Source organism: Rattus norvegicus, chromosome 16, assembly GCF_036323735.1.
Source record: "Rattus norvegicus strain BN/NHsdMcwi chromosome 16, GRCr8, whole genome shotgun sequence".
In the NCBI taxonomy this organism is placed as follows: Eukaryota; Metazoa; Chordata; class Mammalia; order Rodentia; family Muridae; genus Rattus; species Rattus norvegicus.
This window is the reverse complement of record NC_086034.1, coordinates 33,092,538-33,112,239: the sequence shown is the minus strand read 5'-3', so window position 1 is coordinate 33,112,239 and position 19,702 is coordinate 33,092,538. Positions and strand designations below refer to the sequence as shown.

At 39.4% G+C, this 19,702-nt stretch overlaps 2 protein-coding genes across 10 annotated transcripts in view; one reads left to right on the top strand and one right to left on the bottom strand.

The window, feature by feature from the left end:
* The window catches only part of Palldl1 (palladin-like 1), a 169,368-nt gene that overhangs the window by 42,380 nt on the left and 107,286 nt on the right, over nt 1-19,702 (bottom strand). The gene's annotated exons all lie outside the window — the stretch shown is intronic.
* Nucleotides 1-19,702, top strand: part of Ddx60 (DEXD/H-box helicase 60) — a 120,904-nt gene that overhangs the window by 96,604 nt on the left and 4,598 nt on the right. For 6 of the 8 annotated variants that reach the window (XM_063274962.1, XM_063274961.1, XM_063274958.1 and 3 more), the window contains 8 exons: nt 450-554; nt 2,146-2,346; nt 7,362-7,466; nt 7,922-8,063; nt 12,895-13,034; nt 14,477-14,624; nt 16,267-16,409; nt 18,927-19,078. In XM_063274962.1, coding sequence (XP_063131032.1) covers nt 450-554; nt 2,146-2,346; nt 7,362-7,466; nt 7,922-8,063; nt 12,895-13,034; nt 14,477-14,624; nt 16,267-16,409; nt 18,927-19,078 — 1,136 coding nt within the window. Of the gene's footprint in view, nt 1-449; nt 555-2,145; nt 2,347-7,361; nt 7,467-7,921; nt 8,064-12,894; nt 13,035-14,476; nt 14,625-16,266; nt 16,410-18,926; nt 19,079-19,702 lie in introns of those variants that run through there. The other 2 variants (NM_001419856.1, XM_039095171.2) reach the window with 2 other exon arrangements.

Genomic DNA, 19,702 nt, shown 5'->3' with positions numbered 1-19,702 from the left:
TTGCCCTCTCACAGAGAAATCTCTCTTCTCATATTCTACTTACAATCTTTACTGTGATACTTATCCTGTGCTGGATGTTCTATGTGACCCTGGAGATAACTGTAAATGATGCTTGCCCTTCTATATTGGAAAGGTTAAAAAAACACAATATTGAGGGACACTGAGGTACAAATGCAGAGAGATAGTTGGGGATGGGAGAAGATAATTATTTTAGATGTGACAATATATATTAAATATATTTCTTGCAAAGCAACTAGTATTATAATGGACTCCATTAGAGAATGTGCTGTTTGTGTTTACAGAATAGGAAGAAACACTGTGTGTCTTGTTCCCTAGTTTGCCCATTGTAATTTAATTGGTATCTCAATGCAGTTTTTAGCAATCACATGGAAATACCTGCATTCTACCAAAATGCTAGCATGAGGAACCACTGTTTTGTTCCTTTTTAGGTGGTGACAGCTACTGGAACACTCGCTTTGGGAATCAACATGCCCTGTAAATCTGTGGTTTTTGCTCAAAACTCGGTCTATTTGGATGCTTTAAATTATAGACAGGTATTATAATATATTAACTTACTCAATATATTAATACTATATAGCCATGAAATAGTAAAAAAGTTACTTTGTCACTAGTTTCCTAACATGCTCCAGTTTCTGGAGAGCACTGTAGGCTACTTGTCTGGTATTGAGGAATCTCAGGGCTGTGAGATTATGTGAGTGTTGCAAGTATGTGTGTGATCTTGGCTATGATATCCAATCTCCTCTCCTATCCGCAGAATGAGGGTGACCATCTCTACCACATAACAACATCCCAAACTAAATAAAGTGATTTTTATATGAGGTTCCATGTTGAAGATGATTGGGAAACATTTACTTTCAGGACAACTGAGCATGGGTTTTCTAGTCTAGATCTCTCTTTAATACTTTTCTTGACTTTTGATACACACACTGTTTCCAAACCATCTTCCACACTCCCTGGTTGCTCTACAATTTGCACACAACCCATTATTGCCACACTTTGACTAGCTCCAGGGACTGACCTAACTAGGGCAGCAAGGTAGTAAGAAAGGACAGATACACAGACACACAGAAGAGCTGGGGTCAGGTAGACTTGCCTTTTTTGATGGCGAAGCTGTATGACTTGGAAGCACAATGTATTTATTATATATAGTTGAACAGGGAAATATGGTTATTGCATATAGCTGAATGAGCAGGCAGCTTTAACTGATCTCCTTAGGAACAGTCTCTTTAGGAAAGCAGTCTACAGGCATAACTGTCTGGAAGGAGAAAGCTAGAGTAGACCATTTCTGACACACTATCAACATCCAAACAGAAACCCAAAGAAGGATTTTCAATCCCTCTTATGGAATAAAGGGAGCTTTGCCATTCCCACGGGGCTGAGGCATTGAGTATCTTTGACATATCTGTTCCTACATCAATGGTATATATTCACATAGGACTTTGTTTATTTCCCCCAGGGCTTCCTCAGCTCCCCATGCATTTTCTTTCACTACAAAGTCTTGTTCTTCAATAGTAAAGCATTTTGCTTGCTTTGGCTTCTCCTGTTCTCTTCTGTTCTGCAGACAGCAAAGTTTGTCTGCATACAGTTACCTTCTCAGAAATGTTCTGTCAATATTTCTATTGGAAGCCTGAAATTTAGAGATATCCCCTAGCATTCAAATTATATATAACATAATATATATATATATGTGTGTGTGTGTGTGTGTGTGTGTGTAATATTATTGTTAACAATACATTATCATATACTGTTATATAATGTTAGAGCACATATTATATATCATAGAATATCGTATCAAGTTATTGCCAGGAAGTAGCAGTTATATCTATTATACAGTGTATGATATATCCATTGTATTAGATATATAATCTTGTAAATAGGTATAGTTCTGTACAGCATTATACAAATATATGGTATGATTCATGATGCACGGGATGACAGATATAGTATGTAAAATAGCTCTGCTTTAGATCTGATGAGTTTCTCAGGTTTAAAATGGGTTATTCATAGTTCACCTCCATAAGCAGCATACTTGGTGCAAAGGAATGTAAAAGGCTTAATCTCTTTACACGCTCGTAGGAAAAATACTCAGGTGATTCTCACAACGTGATTCTGCTATATTTCCAGATGTCTGGCCGGGCCGGAAGACGAGGGCAAGACCTGCTGGGTGACGTCTACTTCTTTGATATTCCACTGCCCAAAATAGGAAAACTCATAAAATCCAAAGTTCCTGAGCTGAGGGGACAGTTTCCTCTCAGTATCACACTCATCCTAAGACTCATGCTGCTGGCTACCAAGGCAGATGACCTAGAGGATGGCAAGGCAAAGGTTCTGTGTCCCCTGCTTAGGCCTCTGTCTTCACTGCTGGCCTGGCTGAAATCAGCTCGACTGTGCTTTTATTTGGCTTTCCATGCCTTCAGCGTTCTCTAGAGGGGAGTGGGGGAAACTGGGGAGCAGAGTGACAAATTCTGTGTGTTTCCATGATCAGACAAAGTTTATGACCGGGTGGGCACAAAGGTTCGCTCACGTGGTCAGTCTCTTCATGTATGATAGACACCATTACGTTGTACCGAAGGACTCCAGCTATGATCTGTTTCTGCTGTTCAGAAGCAAGAAAGATTCTTTTTTTGATAAGTGTAAAGTAACAGATTTTTTTATAAGACAAAATTCCAATTCATTTGGAATGTTTAGGAAATATAGAAAACTGAAAAAGAAAAGAAAAGAAAACAAAAGGTCCCATGCCTGGTTCTACCAAATGGTTCCCTGATTATTATTTTGTTGTTCTTGATTTACAGACATTTTTCAAAGTCATGATCGCACATTTTATAAGGCAGTGGACATCAAAATATAATCACAACATTGTCTTGATGCTTTAGGGTCAGGTAGCAGAGAGTCTGAGACTGTGAATTGGAAACTCACAATTAGATGATTTGATTTCCACTTTAGTAACAAGGCACTGCTAAAGGACGTGTGCTCATTTTCTGTTGGCTGAAACAATACCACAGGTGGAGTGAATTATGAAGAGAGGTCTGTTTTAGTTCGTGATTCTGGGGGTTTGATGCTGAAGGGTGGCATCTACTGAAATTCATTTTGTTTGAAGTGTCCCAAGTCACAACATATTACATACTAAACAGGAAGCATGCAGGCCTGTTTGCTCCCCTCTCCCCAGCCCCTGTTCTGTTACTCTAGAAAAATCACGAGGATTTCAACATGGGAGCCCTCTAATCTTAAGACTTCCTCTGATTTTCATTTACTTCCTAAGTCCCAGCCCTCAATATGTAGCCAGCACAGAGAGTAGATTTCATCATGATCTAGGGACCACATTCAGGCCACAGCAGGACCTGTACTTCCTAATTCTGTGTATTAATTATTATAACCAGTTTAATCAGAGACTGCTTATGGGACTAAGAATTCCTGGATATTCCCAATGGGTCTGCTGGTTTTGCAAAGCGTTGTTTTGGAAAGTTTCTTCATTTTTGTGTTTTTTAAAATGTCTTCTTTCCCTCCCTCCCTCCCTCCTTCCCTCCTTCCCCTTCTCCCTCCCCCCTCGTGTGTGTGTGTGTGTGTGTGTGTGTGTGTGTGTGTGTGTGTGTGCATGTCAAGGCACAGACATGGCAGGCCAGAGAACAAGCAGAGGACAATTTGCAGGAAGGAACCTGTTTTCCTCTTTCCTTCTGGGACCCCCAGTCCTGGATATGTAACTGGTTGTACATCTTGGACACAAGTGCCTTTACCCACTGAGCCACCATATTGGCCTGTTTTTCAGTTCTTAAGAACATCTTCTAATAAGACATATTGTTAATTTAATAATAGTTTAATATTACAGAATATTTTCTTTCATTCATTTACTTATTATAAAATATTTTATTTTACTTATTTTTATAGTATATGTATGATTGTGTGTATACATGTAACTGTCACACAGATGTCCGAGAGCCCTCATGGAGTTCAGAGGCTCATGGCTTTCACCTGGATTCAAGAGACTGAACGCTCATCTCTAGGCTTGTACACAAGCCCTTTACCCACTGAGCAATCTCTCTGACCCCTTATTATTTTTCAGACAATTATTGGGGAGGGTTCATTTTCTGTGCCTTGGCAATTTTGAAAAGTCTGACATGAAGTCTGTGCTTGCTTGCGCCCACTTTTAAGCATGGACATAATCTCTTCAGACTGTGCTTTCTAAACTATGTATTCTTTTTATCATGGTATTTCATGACTGTGTGTGTCATGTGCTTTGACTACATACTCTCTCCATTTGTCTGTTGTATATCTCAATTTCCTACCACTGCTTGGTCTCCTTCCCATCGCAAACACTCTCTTTGACTGCCACACACATACGTGTTTAAATCTAGAGACTCACTAAGAGAAAGCATCTCTTGTGCTGCTTTGGCTACGTCTTAGCCCTTAGGGTTGGGTGTGTCCTAGAGGACATGTGGTCCATCTCCTAGCTGTGGCCATCAGACTAGTCTCCTTCCTCACACGGCTAATTTGTCTGTTTTCTTCCTGCCTACATAGTAATGCAAGTCTTCTGTTTTGGCTTATTTCTTTCCCCAAGCTCTACTTCCTGAAAAGTAATTTATACATGACTACTTAGCTGCTTTGGATGATACGGTTCTGTCTGGCTCTGCAGTTGGTTTTTTTTTTTTTTTTCTTTTTTTTTTCGGAGCTGGGGACCGAACCCAGGGCCTTGCGCTTGCTAGGCAAGTGCTCTACCACTGAGCTAAATCCCCAACCCCTCTGCAGTTGTTTTTACAGTGAGTCGGTTACATATGTTCTTCACTACTGAATTGTACGTACAATGGGGCCAATGTGGAGAATATATGTAACCTTTTCCTAACTATGTTCAAGTAGTTTTTGGACTACAAAGCACTTAGATTATATGTTTGTCAATGGCCTCATTTTATTCAGGTTCTTTTTCAGTAAGTCATTATATATTATATATATACATATGTATATATATACATAGATATGAAGTCCTATTTCCCTTTTTCCTCAATTACTTTTTTATTATGAGAGAACATAACATTTGACTTTTGGATTACTAATTTAGATCTTTATATTGTCAATTCTATTTATTTTATTGTCATTGTTTGTGGAAGGGTCTCATGTAGTCTAAGCTGGCTTTGAACTCACTTCAGATTTGAACTCCTGATTCTCTTGCTTCCGCCTCCTGAGTATGCTTCGATTATAAGCATGTGCCACCATGTCTGGATCGACTCTGTTCTTTAGGAGCACTCTCATAGATTCCGATTATATTTTACTTCTGAGAGCATCCAAGGAGCCCTCCCCAGAGAAAATTAGCATGCAGAACAGTAATGTTCTGAAATTCAGGTGGCATCATCCAGTATGCGGAGGTTCTTGATAGAATAAGAGGAAACTTTTAATGCAGTCTTGCTGTGAGGGGAGCAGCCTCATCACTGCAGACCCAGCGTAATGGAGTGAAGCAAGCTATGCATTGAAACTACTTTTTTTCTTCATTAGTTTATTTTTTCACTTTACATCCCAATCACAGCCTCCAATCTCTCCTCCCATTACCCGCTCCCTCCTTCTCAGAGAAGGGTAAGCCCCCTTTGGGTACCACCCTACCCTGGAACATCCAGCCAGAACAGGATTAAGCGTATCCTCTCCCACTGAGACCAAACCAGGCATCTACTTTTAAAACCATGTGCCAAAAATAAATTACTCCTCACTTAAGTTGCTCTGCTCAGGTATTTTGTCGTAGCAGTGAAAATATGTATGCCTCATGCTAGTAAGACGTTAATGATAAGGCCCATGGACACAGTGAACACAGTTCCTCTCCCCAGCACTCCCTTGGTTCTTTGTTGCTCCTCTGATTCCAGCACACATGGAGAAGGGTGCGGTAATAGAGGTAACTTTGGTTTCCTCCATAACACATTGTCAAGCAGGTGGTGAGCTCACACCTTTCTTTTGCCTCCAGTACTCCCTCCGTCCCACACACATGTATGTACAAAATGTCCAATAAAATAGTTCTTTCTTGTTCTGTGTGTGTGTGTGTGTGGTTGTGTGTGTGTGTGTGTGTGGTTGTGTGTGTGTGTGTGGTTGTGTGTGTGTGTGTAGTTGTGTGTGTGTGTGTAGTTGTGTGTGTGTGTGGTTGTGTGTGTGTGTGTGTGTGGTTGTGTGTGTGTGGTTGTGTGTGTGTGTGTGTGGGGTTGTGTGGTTGTGTGTGTGTGTGTGTGTGGTTGTGTGTGTGTGTGTGTGTGTGTGTGTGTGGTTGTGTGCGGGTGTTTTACCAAAGGACAGCTGAGCTTCTTCCCGTATTCTAGAAACTCCAATCTAGGGCAGACAGGTTTGCATTTGAGTGAGGCTAAGAACCTTGGCCTTTATTCTGACTTCACAGGTAGTTAAGAGAGAAGTTGAATACCACACACACGCACACACACACACACACACACACACACACACACACACACACACACTGTGCTGCTTGACACTTGAAACGAAGCACTTGAATATTACTGATACAAAATATTATATCTAGCTTCCTCCCACCACTCACCCCTCGTAACTTGCTCACTGCAAGCTCTGAAATGGGAGTGTCTTTTCTGCTCATACTGTTTGGAGACAGTTTTGTCTTAGTCACTTTTCTGTCAACGTGATAGGACCATGATGAAGGCAACTCATAGAAGGAACAGTAGTTTACTGGGGACTTCAGAGTCTATGACCATCATGGCAGGGGCAGGGCAGCAGGAAGGCAGGCATGGCACCAGAGAATGGCGGAGAACTCACATCTTGAGACAGTATCACAGGGTAGAGACAGAGAGCTAACTGTGATCGTCCTGGGCTTTTACAAACTCAAAGCTTCCTTCCAAAGCAGTTCCATGCCCTGGGGAGTGAGCATCCAAGTACATGAGCCTATTCTCATTCAAACCGCCACAGTGGTCCTTTGTGTGTTCAAGGAAATAGATGCCGGGTTTGAGAATGTGCTGTAGAATGAAGGAAATTGTACTAAATCTGGTTGGATTTTGTGTACTGCTGCTGTGCTTCATGGTATTATTCATATCCTATACAGTTGGGGACAGGGGGACAAAAAGGAGCCTTTAAGGACATCCTTTTTTTCTTGTGTATTGTAGTCGGGGAAGACAACATTTGAAGGAGTACAGTAGTAAAAAGGAGATCTCACAATGTTTCTCTGTTCTCTAGAGGTATAGATCTTATTATTCAAATATATACACAGATACACACACATATTTATAGATATATACACATATATAGATATATAATGTTTGTGTGTTTGAACATGTGATATGTAACTTAGCCTATGTTATTTTTTAAAGACATTTCATTCACTTAATGTTGCTAAATTAAATTGCTTTTTTTTGTAGGCACTGTCAGTGCTGAAACACTCGTTGTTATCCTTCAAACAACCCCGAGCCACAGACATGTTAAAGCTTTACTTTTTATATTCTTTGCAGTTCCTGGTGAAAGAGGTATGGACCGACCCTGCCTTTCTCCCTCCCCATCATCTGTGTGTAATAGATTTGCTATTATCTAGATTTTTTTTAAGCCGCAGACCTTCGATTTTTACATCTATTTTTTAAAAATGTGTGTGTGTGTGGGTGTGTGTGTGTGTGTGTGTGTGCGTGCGCGCGCGTGCACCTGTAGACACAAGAAGAGGGATATGAGAAGCCTCAAACTGGACTTACAACTAACTCTGAAGCTTGATGTGGAAAACTGAGTCAGGTCCTCTGGAAGAGCAGAATGTGCTCCTCACTGCTGAGCCATCTCTCCAGCTCTACATTTTGGGGTTTTAACCCCATTGAATTGTTGTTACTTGTAATGCATATAACTATTATTATGAACTATTTTAAGCTGAAAATGAGTAATTGACTTGTTATTAGTTCTGTGAGTTGAGCCAAGCTAACAAATTATCTTTGTTCTTTAGGGACATATAGATCAAGAAGGTAATCCTACAGGGTTTGCTGGCCTTGTCACACATCTAAATTACCATGAACCTTCTAATCTTGTGTTCGTCAGTTTTCTTGTAAAAGGCCTTTTCCATAAACTTTGTCAGCCAACAAGTAAAGGTAAGTTTGAGGACTGTGTCCTCTGTGTGTCAGTGTAGAATCAAAGTAATGTTGTCATATCATTAGCATATAAATAATATATCTTATTAGTATATGGGCATATATCAAATAGTATATAATATGGTACATATAGGTACAACACACACACACACACACACACACACACACAGACACACACACGCACACACACACACAATCTTCCCTGATTTGTAGAAAATAAAAATTTCAGGAAAATGTTTATTCAACTGTTACTTAAGGGTTCACCAGTTTAAAATAATGATGTATGTGTGAAAGTTTTATTATTGTGTACTTAAAGTAAAAGTTTAATGATATAAAAGAGAATGATAATTTTTTTATTTCTTCAGTGAATATTTATTGAGCTCCTATACTTGTAGTTGTGAGTTTTAAAATACATTATTTAAGTATTTTCTTGTTTTCCATCTTTATTAACTTGGGTATTTCTTATTTACATTTCAATTGTTATTCCCTTTCCCAGTTGTTTCCAGGCCAACATCCCCCTAATCCCTCCCCCTCCCCTTTTCTATGGGTATTCCCCTCCCAACCCTCCCCCAATTGCCGCCCTCCCCGCAACAGTCTAGTTCACTGGGGGTTCAGTCTTAGCAGGACCCAGGGCTTCCCCTTCCACTGGTGCTCTTACTAGAATATTCATTGCTACCTATGAGGTCAGAGTCCAGGGTCAGTCCATTTATAGTCTTTGGGTAGTGGCTTAGTCCCTGGAAGCTCTGGTTGCTTGGCATTGTGGTTCATAAGGGGTCTCGAGCCCCTTCAAGCTCTTTCAGTCCTTTCTCTGATTCCTTCAACTGGGGTCTCGTTCTCAGTTCAGCGGTTTGCTGCTGGCATTCGCCCATGTATTTGCCATATTCTGGCTGTGTCTCTCAGAAGAGATCTACATCCGGTTCCTGTCAACCTGCACTTCTTTGCTTCATCCATCTTATCTAGTTTGGTGGCTGTGTATGTATGGGCCACATGTGAGGCAGGCTCTGAATGGGTGTTCCTTCAGCCTCTGTTCTAAACTTTGCCTCCCTATCCCCTCCTAAGGGTATTCTTGTTCCCCTTTTAAAGAAGGAGTGAAGCATTCCCATTTTGGTCATCCTTCTTGAGTTTCATGTGTTCCGTGCATTTAGGGTAATTCGAGCATTTGACTAATATCCACTTATCAATGAGTGCATACCATGTGTGTTTTTCTGTGATTGGGTTAGCTCACTCAGGATGATATTTTCCAGTTCCCTCCATTTGCCTATGAATTTCATAAAGTCATTGTTTTTGATAGCTGAGTAGTATTCCACTGTGTAGATGTACCACATTTTCTGTATCCATTCCTCTGTTGAAGGGCATCTGGGTTCTTTCCATTTTCTGGCTATTATAAATAAGGCTGCTATGAACATAGTGGAGTACGTGTCTTTGTTATATGTTGGGGCAACTTTTGGGTACATGCCCAAGAGAGGTATAGCTGGATCCTCAGGCAGTTCAATGTCCAATTTTCTGAGGAACCTCCAGACTGATTTCCAGAATGGTTGTACCAGTCTTCAATCCCACCAACAATGGAGGAGTGTTCCTCTTTCTCCACATCCTCGCCAGCATCTGCTGTCACCTGAGTTTTTGATCTTAGCCATTCTCACTGGTGTGAGGCGGAATCTCAGGGTTGTTTTGATTTGCATTTCCCTTATTACTAAAGATGTCGAACATGAGAATGATAATTTTATAGACAAATTATAGACTTACAAAAATAAGATAAGTGAAGTTAACTAAGTATTAGTAGCATTCATTTTGTGCCAATAATTTTAATGTACTCAGTACTACAAATGTAACTTGAAAAGTGCATTGCCACTAGGATTCAGAATATATTGAATGATATATAATAATTATAAAGCATTTCCTCGTAATTAAATATAATATATGATCAGTTTTGAGTAACAATATAAGAAAGCATTGTTAAAAATAGAAAACGCAAATGTCCACCCACAAATAATCACAATTAATATCGGTGAACATTATTTGGGACACAATTTTCTTTGAATATAGTTGTATAGTAGGTCAATAGCTAATATTGAATTCATTATGTGATCAGGTCAACTTAGACTATATTAAATTTTTTCTCATATTGGACAAAATTTTAAAATGAATTCCATAAAGTTTTTATGAAAAAAACTTTGAATTTCAAAATAAAATTTTTACACAACATCTTGGAAGTAAATGTTGCCCTTTCATAATATGTGTGCTTGTTGATGTGTGTAATGGTCCCTTCAACGTCTCTTACTTTGGCTTCTGTCACTAGGTAATGGAAATACTTTGAATGACACCTGTAGTCTTTATGCTTTAAAAAATGTATCATGTTGTGACCACTCAGAAAGTTCTATTCCCCAAAAATTTGTTAAAGAAGTCATTTCAGGCAACAGGAAATGTGATTGTGTTTATTGTTGTTGATGGGGGGGTCTAAAATAGATAACTTTATAAAGGATGCATAGAGGTATTAGACAGACTGGTTCTTACCCTTTAAGAATTCAGAGCTAAAACTCAAACATAACTAACCTGATGCTAGTCCCCAAGTTTTTGGGACCATCACAACTTTTTAAGCACTCATACTGTTCATGTGCAGTTGGAGTGCAGGGCCTCATGTGAGCTGTGGCTCCATTTGAGTGGAGGAAGGTTATCTGTGGGTTTAGTTTTGGATATTTTGTTGGTAGGCACTGCGATCTCATAGGAGTTTGTTGAAGAGGAGAGAGGCTGAGAAGGTTTGAATGAGAATGGCCCCCATATGCTGAATACTGGCTCACAGGGAGTGGCAGTATTTGAAAGAATTGGGAAGTATAGCCTTGTTATATGAAGTATGTCAGTGGGGAATGGGTTTGGAGGTTTCAAAAGCCCATGGCAAGTGCAGAGTCTCTCTCCTTTCCGCTGCCTGTGAATCTGATGTAGGACCCTCAGCTACATCTCCAATGCCATGTGTGCCTGAGTGCCACCATGCTCCTCAACATCATGACAGTGGCCTAAACCTCTGAAACTGCAAACACGCGCCAATTAAATGCTTCCTTTTTATAAAAGTTGCCATGGTCATGATGTCTCTTTGCAACAATCAAACAGTAGCCAAGACAGAAGTGGGAACCAGAGTGTGGTATTGCTGTGGACTTCGGATTAGGAAAGTTGTGTAACATTTTAAGTGGGCCTTAATAGGCCATAGTAGTAGGACCAGGAGAGACAGGGTTGCTGAGAATAATGTAGATTATAATAGCTCAGCTCAAGAGGTTTCAGGGGAGACAAATATTAGTGGCCTGGAGACCATTTTTGTGATATGTTGGCGAAGAATTTTCTGCTCTTATTCAAAAAATAATGCCAGAGACTAAATTGAAGAATTCTGGATTACTGACATTAGCAGAGATGTCAGTGCAACCTAGCATTGACTGTATTTTGCGGTTATTTTTTTCATTTTTTCTGCAAATCTATACAGAAAAGGAACAAGCTTCACAAAGAGAAAGACAAAATAAACAGTTTGAGGAGAAAAGGAGTACCAGAAAGTGTAATGGAGCTAGGTCTAGTGCTCAATGACAGAAAGACTTTAAAGAAAAGCCTGATGCTAAATGGGATAAAGGGAGCAGTGAACCCTGGGAAATATTCCACACTGCCAAGCTTTTAACTTGTGAAAAGGAATTAAAGACACACTTAAGCAGTGAAGGGAACCAACAGCAGCTGGAAGCTAACACAGACATAATTCTAGAAGAGGGCCACGTTCTAGCCCTAGCAGGTAGTAGAACTTGGCTTTAAAGTCAAGAATACAAAAAAGAGATTGTGGAACCCCTGAGACTAAGAAAAGCTCTTGAAGCCAGGCATTTGTCAGGGGTGTTACCACACAGAGGCTCATCCAGGCCTTCACATGAACCTCTGAAGGTGACGCATGGATTGTGTTGGAGACCCCAAGAATAGTGAGAAGGATTTTAAATTGTTCCTGAAGAACTTTATAGGGATTGCACTCTCTAGAATCCATAAGGGAAAGATACTACTGGCATTAGCATGTAGTAAACGTACTAATCTGATGCAGCTCCTCATTAGCTTGGCAAGTGGCAGTAGCAGGATCTGTGTGCTGACTTGAATAGGAATGACTCCCACAGGCTTGTATATTTGAATGCATGGTCATTCGGGAGTGGCACTACTTGAGAGGGATCAGGAGGTGTATCATTATTGAAGTATGTCACTGGGAGCGGGCTTTGGAGCTTTGAAGTCTCAAGCCAGGCCCGGGGGCTCCCTCTTCCTGTTGCCTGATCATTCAAATGTCCAACTCTCAACTGCTTCTTCAGCACCATGTCTGCCTGAGTGTCACCATGCTCCCTACCATGTTGGGATTGGACTAAACCTCTAAAACTGTAGACAGCTACAATTTCTTTTATGAGTTGCCGTGGTCATTGTGTCTCTTGGTCACAGCACACTGACCAACACAGAGACAGTGTTATAAATTTGGTCATTCACTGGGAGATGGGCCAAAGTGAACAAAATGTAAATCTGACCATGAAGTAATTCATAGCTGGAAAGAGAAGGATGTTAATGAAGGTAATAAGTATGGATGCAAAAGCTCAGAAGAGAGGGGGTTGGGGATTTAGCTCAGCAGTAGAGCACTTGCCTAGCAAGCGCAAGGCCCTGGGTTCGGTCCTCAGCTCTGGGGAGAAAAAAAAAGCTCAGAAGAGAAGCATCTGCAGGAAAAGTTAGTCTACAGTTGCTATGAAGTAGACATAAGAATTTAAACTTGAAAAACTTAACCTAACCCATATTCATATATATATATATATATATATATATATATATATATATATATGAATGACAGGGACTTCCTTTTGTACAGATTCAAAATGCTTTTCTGAAGATGTAATGGAGAAGCTGGTTTTAGTATTAGCAAATCTTTTCGGAAGAATATATATTCCAGCCAAGTTTTACGAGGTTAACACCAAGTTTTATCAATCAAAGGTAAACATTTTCTGACTAAATTAATTAATAATCATACATAGATTCTATCAGAAATGTTTCAAAAGCCATTGGATTTTATGGACATGGGACCATGAATGTATTTTATATATTAATCTATTCTTTCCCGAAATACTATTGTATTTATCTGCAACTCCAAGCACCTCTATTCAAAGTTTACATGCCTTGCAAATAAATAGCATGAACACACATTCAGCGTTTTAGTTGATTTCATCAAAATGTAGCATTAATGAAAAGGGACTTGGTGAAGTTCTTGCCATGTAAGCATGAGGAGTTGAATTTGGATTCCTGGTACCCACATGACAAGATATGCATAGTGGCGTGCATTGCATTCCTAGAGCTAGGGAGCCAAAAATGCATGGCTCCTTGGACCTGGCTAGGGCAGCAGAGCCTACTGGGAGAGTGACAGGTGTGGTTGGAGAGCTTGCTTCAGAAAATATGGCAGGGAGCACCCACAGGAGTATTCATGTGCATATGCACACAATGTAGGCAATTATATATTGAAATCCCAATGCTACCCTCATTGCTGAATGTGTGTCTTGTGATAGGATCATATGTCACAGTGCCGTCTCTGAGGAAGTCTTGCAGAGTTATCTGGGAAATTGTCTTTTGACTCCTAGTGTCTTAATCTTAGAAACATTTTTTTTCAATTTTAATATTTTCATCTTGCTTTGTCAAGAGGTGCATTTGTTCATTAATATTAACAGTTATATGAATTAATTAAACATGCATGTTTGTGCATGAGATCATATTTATAGCACCCTTACCACTCTTTGATGCTTCAAGTAATATTACTCCATAATATTCCTGATGGACCCTTTATGGCATGGCTGACAGAGGCAGAATTTCTTTTCTTCCCAGCTCTTCAGGTACAGAAGTCTTAAACAAAGGTGCTTTGTGGGTGCATGCTTTTAGGTTCTTGTTTACTATTAAAAACTACCACAAAAAAAAGGAGAATCAAAACAAAACAAAATTAGATACAAAGCACTTTCATGTGTCCAGGTAAAAGTCATTAGCAGTGTTCGTATAGTGAACACAAGTGAAGGTTCCCAAACTTCTCAACCAGGCACAGTTGATTCCCTGCCTGAAAATCTGATTCACATTTTTGGCTCTCCAAATGTATCCCTAGGTCTTTTGAAATTACTCATGAGTCCAATGGCATTTGAGGGCATGCGTCTATTTTTACAAACATCCTATCATTTTGATTAAGTTGCATCAGACTAAATGTTGTGAGTAGAGTATTTTTTTTACACAAGCATAGAAGAACAAGAATCATTTTTTTATACCCTAGTTCAACTAAGAAGAGAAGTACAGCTTCGTTGAAAACAATAAATTATAGTATGTGGTCTTTTGCCTTCATTGCTGTAGATATTCAGTGTTTTATGGAAAGTATTCAACTGGCTCTGGAAAACTTTGGCTTTTAGGTGTTCCTTGATGACCTCCCCCAGGACTTCAGTGACGCCCTGCTTGCGTACAACATGCAAGTGACAAGGGACTTTGCTTCCTTTCTGCTCATTGTGTCCCGACTGGCGGATATGAAACAGGAGTATCAACTCCCCTTGTCAAAAATCGGCAAGTATATTTTAGTCCTACTGTGAGTCAACTTAATAAGAGTCTCACCCAAGAACATGTCAGGTGGGTCCTAGGGATTAGGTCAGTGGTAGAGCTCCATGTCTCCCATGTTTACCTCTGAAGGCTGACACTATAGAAAAGTCAGCCTGCTTGAGAACAATTGGATTCTTTCTAATAAAAATGGAAGTTTGTGGTTAAAGGACAGTGGAGAATGAAACTAAAACCAAGTTTTATTCTTTATAAACCATTTTCAGCACTGACTCTGGGAGAGTTCTAGAAAGTTGAGGAAGTCTGGCTCCAAGACAAGAGAAACAAGAGGAAATCTATGAGTATTTGTAGGGCAGGCTTGTTGCTGATTGTCGTAGACCTTGGTCAGATTCCCTGACTCTGCTACTTCTGACCTCTGGAATTGGGAGAAGTGATACCGTAATCATGACCTTGCTTTATCAATGGACACTTGAGACAGAGAGGAGTATTGTTTTGCATTAGTACATTTCAAAAGGCTAGTTTCAAATCATCAGTGCACCCTGAAGGAGGGCTTAACATATTACCAAATGTTTCGCTTTTGTTGTTCTTGTTCATAACCAATAGATGGAAGCTTCCTAAAAGAGCATAAACAGAATAAATGGGTGACTGAGATATAACATTTTGAGGTGGGGAGAAATGTCTGTGGTTTGCTGTACCCTAATATCCTCAGTTGGAGAAATTCACAGAAGTAGAGTATGTACTCTCTTAGACTCTATAAATGTAGAGGCCAAGACAACAGCAGGTGGTAATGACAGGCATGTACCTCTCGGGGTAAGTGAGATGGGAGCAGGAGCGTGGTCTGCTTCAGGGACACCCTAGGGCCCACATTGGAGTTTTCTATGAACAGGGATGGATAATGAACGTATTCTCATAAACATTTCCACACCTACTGATAGTGGACACTTAGAGTAGCATATTGAGTCTATTTTTTTTCTCTCTTTTTTTTTCGGAACTGGGGACCAAACCCAGGGCCTTGTGCTTGCTAGGCAAGGGCTCTACCACTGAGCTAAATCCCCAACCCTACAGTTTATTTTTAAGCCACCCTATGCATGCTTAATCTTGTCTGATCTGGAACCTAAGCAAAGTTCAGTATAGTTAGTGCCTGGAAAGATTCTAAGGCCAAATCTCAGTTCAGTTTGGAAAATGTTATAAATGTCAGAGTTAATTTAGACAACTTTCTAGTTTAATTAACTTTTGACTGTCAAAAGTATAGTACATAGTTTACAATAGTACCTCTGGCACTAATTGTCTATTTTAATGAATGGTTTCATCACACACTGTCTAGACTGTATGTACCAATTCAATCTTACTCCATGGTGTGGACCCTGCTAGGTTCAGTGCCTTCCATATTTGCATGGTTTAGCTCTTATACAAGGACATGAGGTCTAACACTGTGGCTGCATTTAAAAATGAATCTTCCAGGCATGATAGGGCCTGCCTTAATTTCCAGTATTCAGAGGCAGGGAATCTCTATGGTCAGCCTGGCAAACACTGAGAGTTCTGGGCCTCCAGGGATGCATAGAGACTTTATCTCAAACAAGCAAGCCAGCAAATAAGAAATTAAAATAGCAAGAATTAAAATAAAAGTGGTTGTATCTCACCTCATTCTGCTCAGAGTTCGCAGGTAAAGAATGTGAGGATTCACCACTTGTGTCTCACTTGATGAGCTGCAAGGAGGGAAGGATGGCGGTTTCGCCCTTCGTTTGTTTGTCTGGAAACTTTGATGTGGATTTGCTTAGTCCAGGAGTTCCAAATCATGTAAGTAAAAAGTAATGCTTATTAGTCAGCCTCCGTGGGCCTTTTGCTCCAGTATGTGTGGTGTGTTATCAGACTACCGTAGAAGCTGTGAAACGCTAGCATATACAAGATAAAAAATTATGCTTTTCATTTAAAGAAAAATAATCATTTTTGAAACTTTTGATTTCTTTTTCTTTCTTTCTTTTTTTTGGTTTGTATGTCTATATGTGACTAATTGGACATGTCCAAGAAATTGGTAGTTAAGTATATTGAAAAAAAGCATAGTTATTAAGTATTATAGTTTCCCTTTGCCAGGCTGGACGTGATGATTCATGCCTACAATTCCAGCACTGGAGAGGCTGAGACAGGAGGATGGATAGAAATTTAAGTATTATGTAAAGAGTTTCAACAATCCTTTTTCAAAAAGAGAAGGAGGAGGAAGAGGAGGAGAGCAAAATAATTCCTTTTCCATTTATTATGTAATTAATTGAATTTATAAAATATAACCATCACTTTTATTTCCTTTTTACATGTAAAGTTTTCATGGGGATTCAGTGGGATACGAATACAATGAGAATAGACTAGAAAGTTTGTTTCTTGTTATTGCAAAATCAGCACCAATTAGAAGGTACCCAGGTGTGTGTGTACAAACACATTCCTACTCACCCTTGCTGACCACAGAATTCTAGCAAACATCTTTTTGCTCTCCCTTCCTTCATTTTGAAGCAGCTGGCATCAGTATTTAGATTCATGTTACTTGATTATAGTCTGGTTTTTGCTGGACATGATTCACTCTACATAAATTTCACTTCCTTATATTACTTATTACAGTTTAGTTCTGATTAAATTACAATCTAATCAAATCTGTATTCTAATGCTTCTAGATGACTTATGAAGAGTAGTCACATAGTAAGTACCCATGAACTGAGGCCTCAGAAGCCTCTCCTTTATTTCATTTCCTTGTATTCCACTAAAGTGACCTAAGTTTTTAAATTCATCCAAAAATTTTCATTTTACACATGACTTTTGATTTATGCTAGCGTTTTATTTCTACAAAAGTGAAGGGATGTTTCGTTGTAGTCTCATGAAAGTATCTCCTCCTGTGTTTAGTTTTATGCCTGTAAGGTCCATCCATGTTTTGACGTGAAGCTCTAGTTCGTTTTTCCTGTGCCACAGTAGTTCATAACACAAAACTCTCCATTACTCTGTCAATGTTTGCCTGCTTTAGTTCTTTGTTGCTACAAACAGGGTTGGTGTCTGTTACGTGTATGCAACTTTATCTTGGATGTGGGTTTTCTGGGTCATAAGAATATGGGGATATTAAAATATTCAAGTCTATTACCCATGACTCTTAACCCACTCTAGAAGGTAGTTGGGCTATCTTTCAGCATCATTAACCCTTAGCGTCTGAGCTCCTGTTGATGACACAAGGCAGTATGCAAAAACGAACAGGCATAGTAAACTACTGATTTGCTTTCTTCATTATTCTGATTGTTGTTCTATCTCCTCTCTACTCTTTTTATTCTGGTTGTTTATTCTGAAGATCATTAGATTTTTTTTTCAGTTGAATAATCTCTTATGATAGGGAATCCTCCTGCTCCCTGAAATCCCATTCTGACTGTTAAGGAGACTTTAAAGTTTTTCATTTGCCTTTTTTCCCTAGTCTTTCTTGCTATATTTCAGCAAGACTGGTAGACTGGACATCAGCTGCTTCAGTCATCATCACAAGCAGGGCTAAGCCATACTCCAGGATACACTGCTTCAGTGTGTGCAGAAGGCAAGCATACGCTAGAAGGCACTGATAATGAACAACTGTAAATGTAACTTTCATTTACCTTTTCTAAGTGTTGCTCTGGAGGCTTACTGCTGAATAAGTTCACCCTATCTAACTGTTTCTGAACTGGGGCTGGAAGGTTAAACTCAGCTCTTCCAGGCCGAAGTCCTCTCCAAGCTGACTGACCCAAGCTTCTTTGGAATTCTGACTGAATTGCTCCACTTAGCCTCATAATAACTTTTAATATGTTCTAATCTTCTGGCTCTTTCTCATTTTCTGCCTCATTCTGTCTTTACCTGAAACCTATCTCTGTGAAACTGTGCCCCTTCCTCCTCCTCCTCCTCCCCTCTCTTCCACCATCTCTCTCTCACCTGCTCTTTTAGGTCTCCTCTGTTTTCATGAGAGTTGGGCATATCCTATCTCTAACTCATTCTGTCAAATATTTCTCTGATTTGTCACTTTGTATGCCCCTTGCTTGGATGTTACTTTCAAACATGGCTACTTCCTTGTGCAGACTAATCCTACCTTCATTATTAAGAATTAAAGGTGTATACAAAGAGGGTATTTGTATTCTAGACAGATCATGCTGTAATCCACAATCTGCATTCATACTGGATCACACTGACGTAGAAGATCTTTGCATATAATCCCTTGCCAGATCAGCCATATTGTTGGATTAAAATTTCTCTACAAATAATTCCACGTTCTAAGTCATAAGAATGTGAATAACCCATGTGAATAACCAAAAACTTATATTTCTTTAGGTCACTCTACACACAATTTGTATCAATCATGCACAAGCCCCAGTGCTATGGCCACACAGATTGGACAGTCAAGGAAGAAAAATGCCACTTAATGCCTATGCACTTGATTTCTATAAGCATGGATCCCTTACTGGATTAGTCCAGGACAATGGGTATGTTCTATCTTGAAAATTCCAAGACTAGTCCTGACAGGCATATTACATTTTCACTTCCAGACTGATGGCACAGATGATGACATATTCTATTCAATTATTTCTAGGTTTGCAGCAAAAATTTAGCATTCGGGCCAACTCAGTTGGTCTAAATATATACTCTAAACGTGTCTTTGTATATATCAAATTTATCTTTACATTACAGTTTTATTTAGGCATCATTTGGTATTTTAGATATAATTGCAAATCTATCTACAACTATATACACAAATATATAATGGCAACCTGGTATTTTTAGTGCCTGACATAGTTTAAAGTGTCTAGTTTACATATTTGGGTTTGAGACCATTGTTTAAGCTTGTTGCTGGGGAAGCCATTTCTATAATTATAAATAGAACCAGACATTATTTAGATCATCCTTCATACAATTGACATCAATGACTCTCAGGCTCCAGTGTTGTGGCCACAAAAATTAGATAGTCAAGGAAGAAAACTCCCACTGAATACACAGGCCTTGACATTTCTAAGCACTCATCCTTTGTGCGATTAGACAAGGTCAATAGGTATGTTTGCGCTTGATAATTTTAAGAAATAGTTAATTATACCAAGCATATTAGATATGCA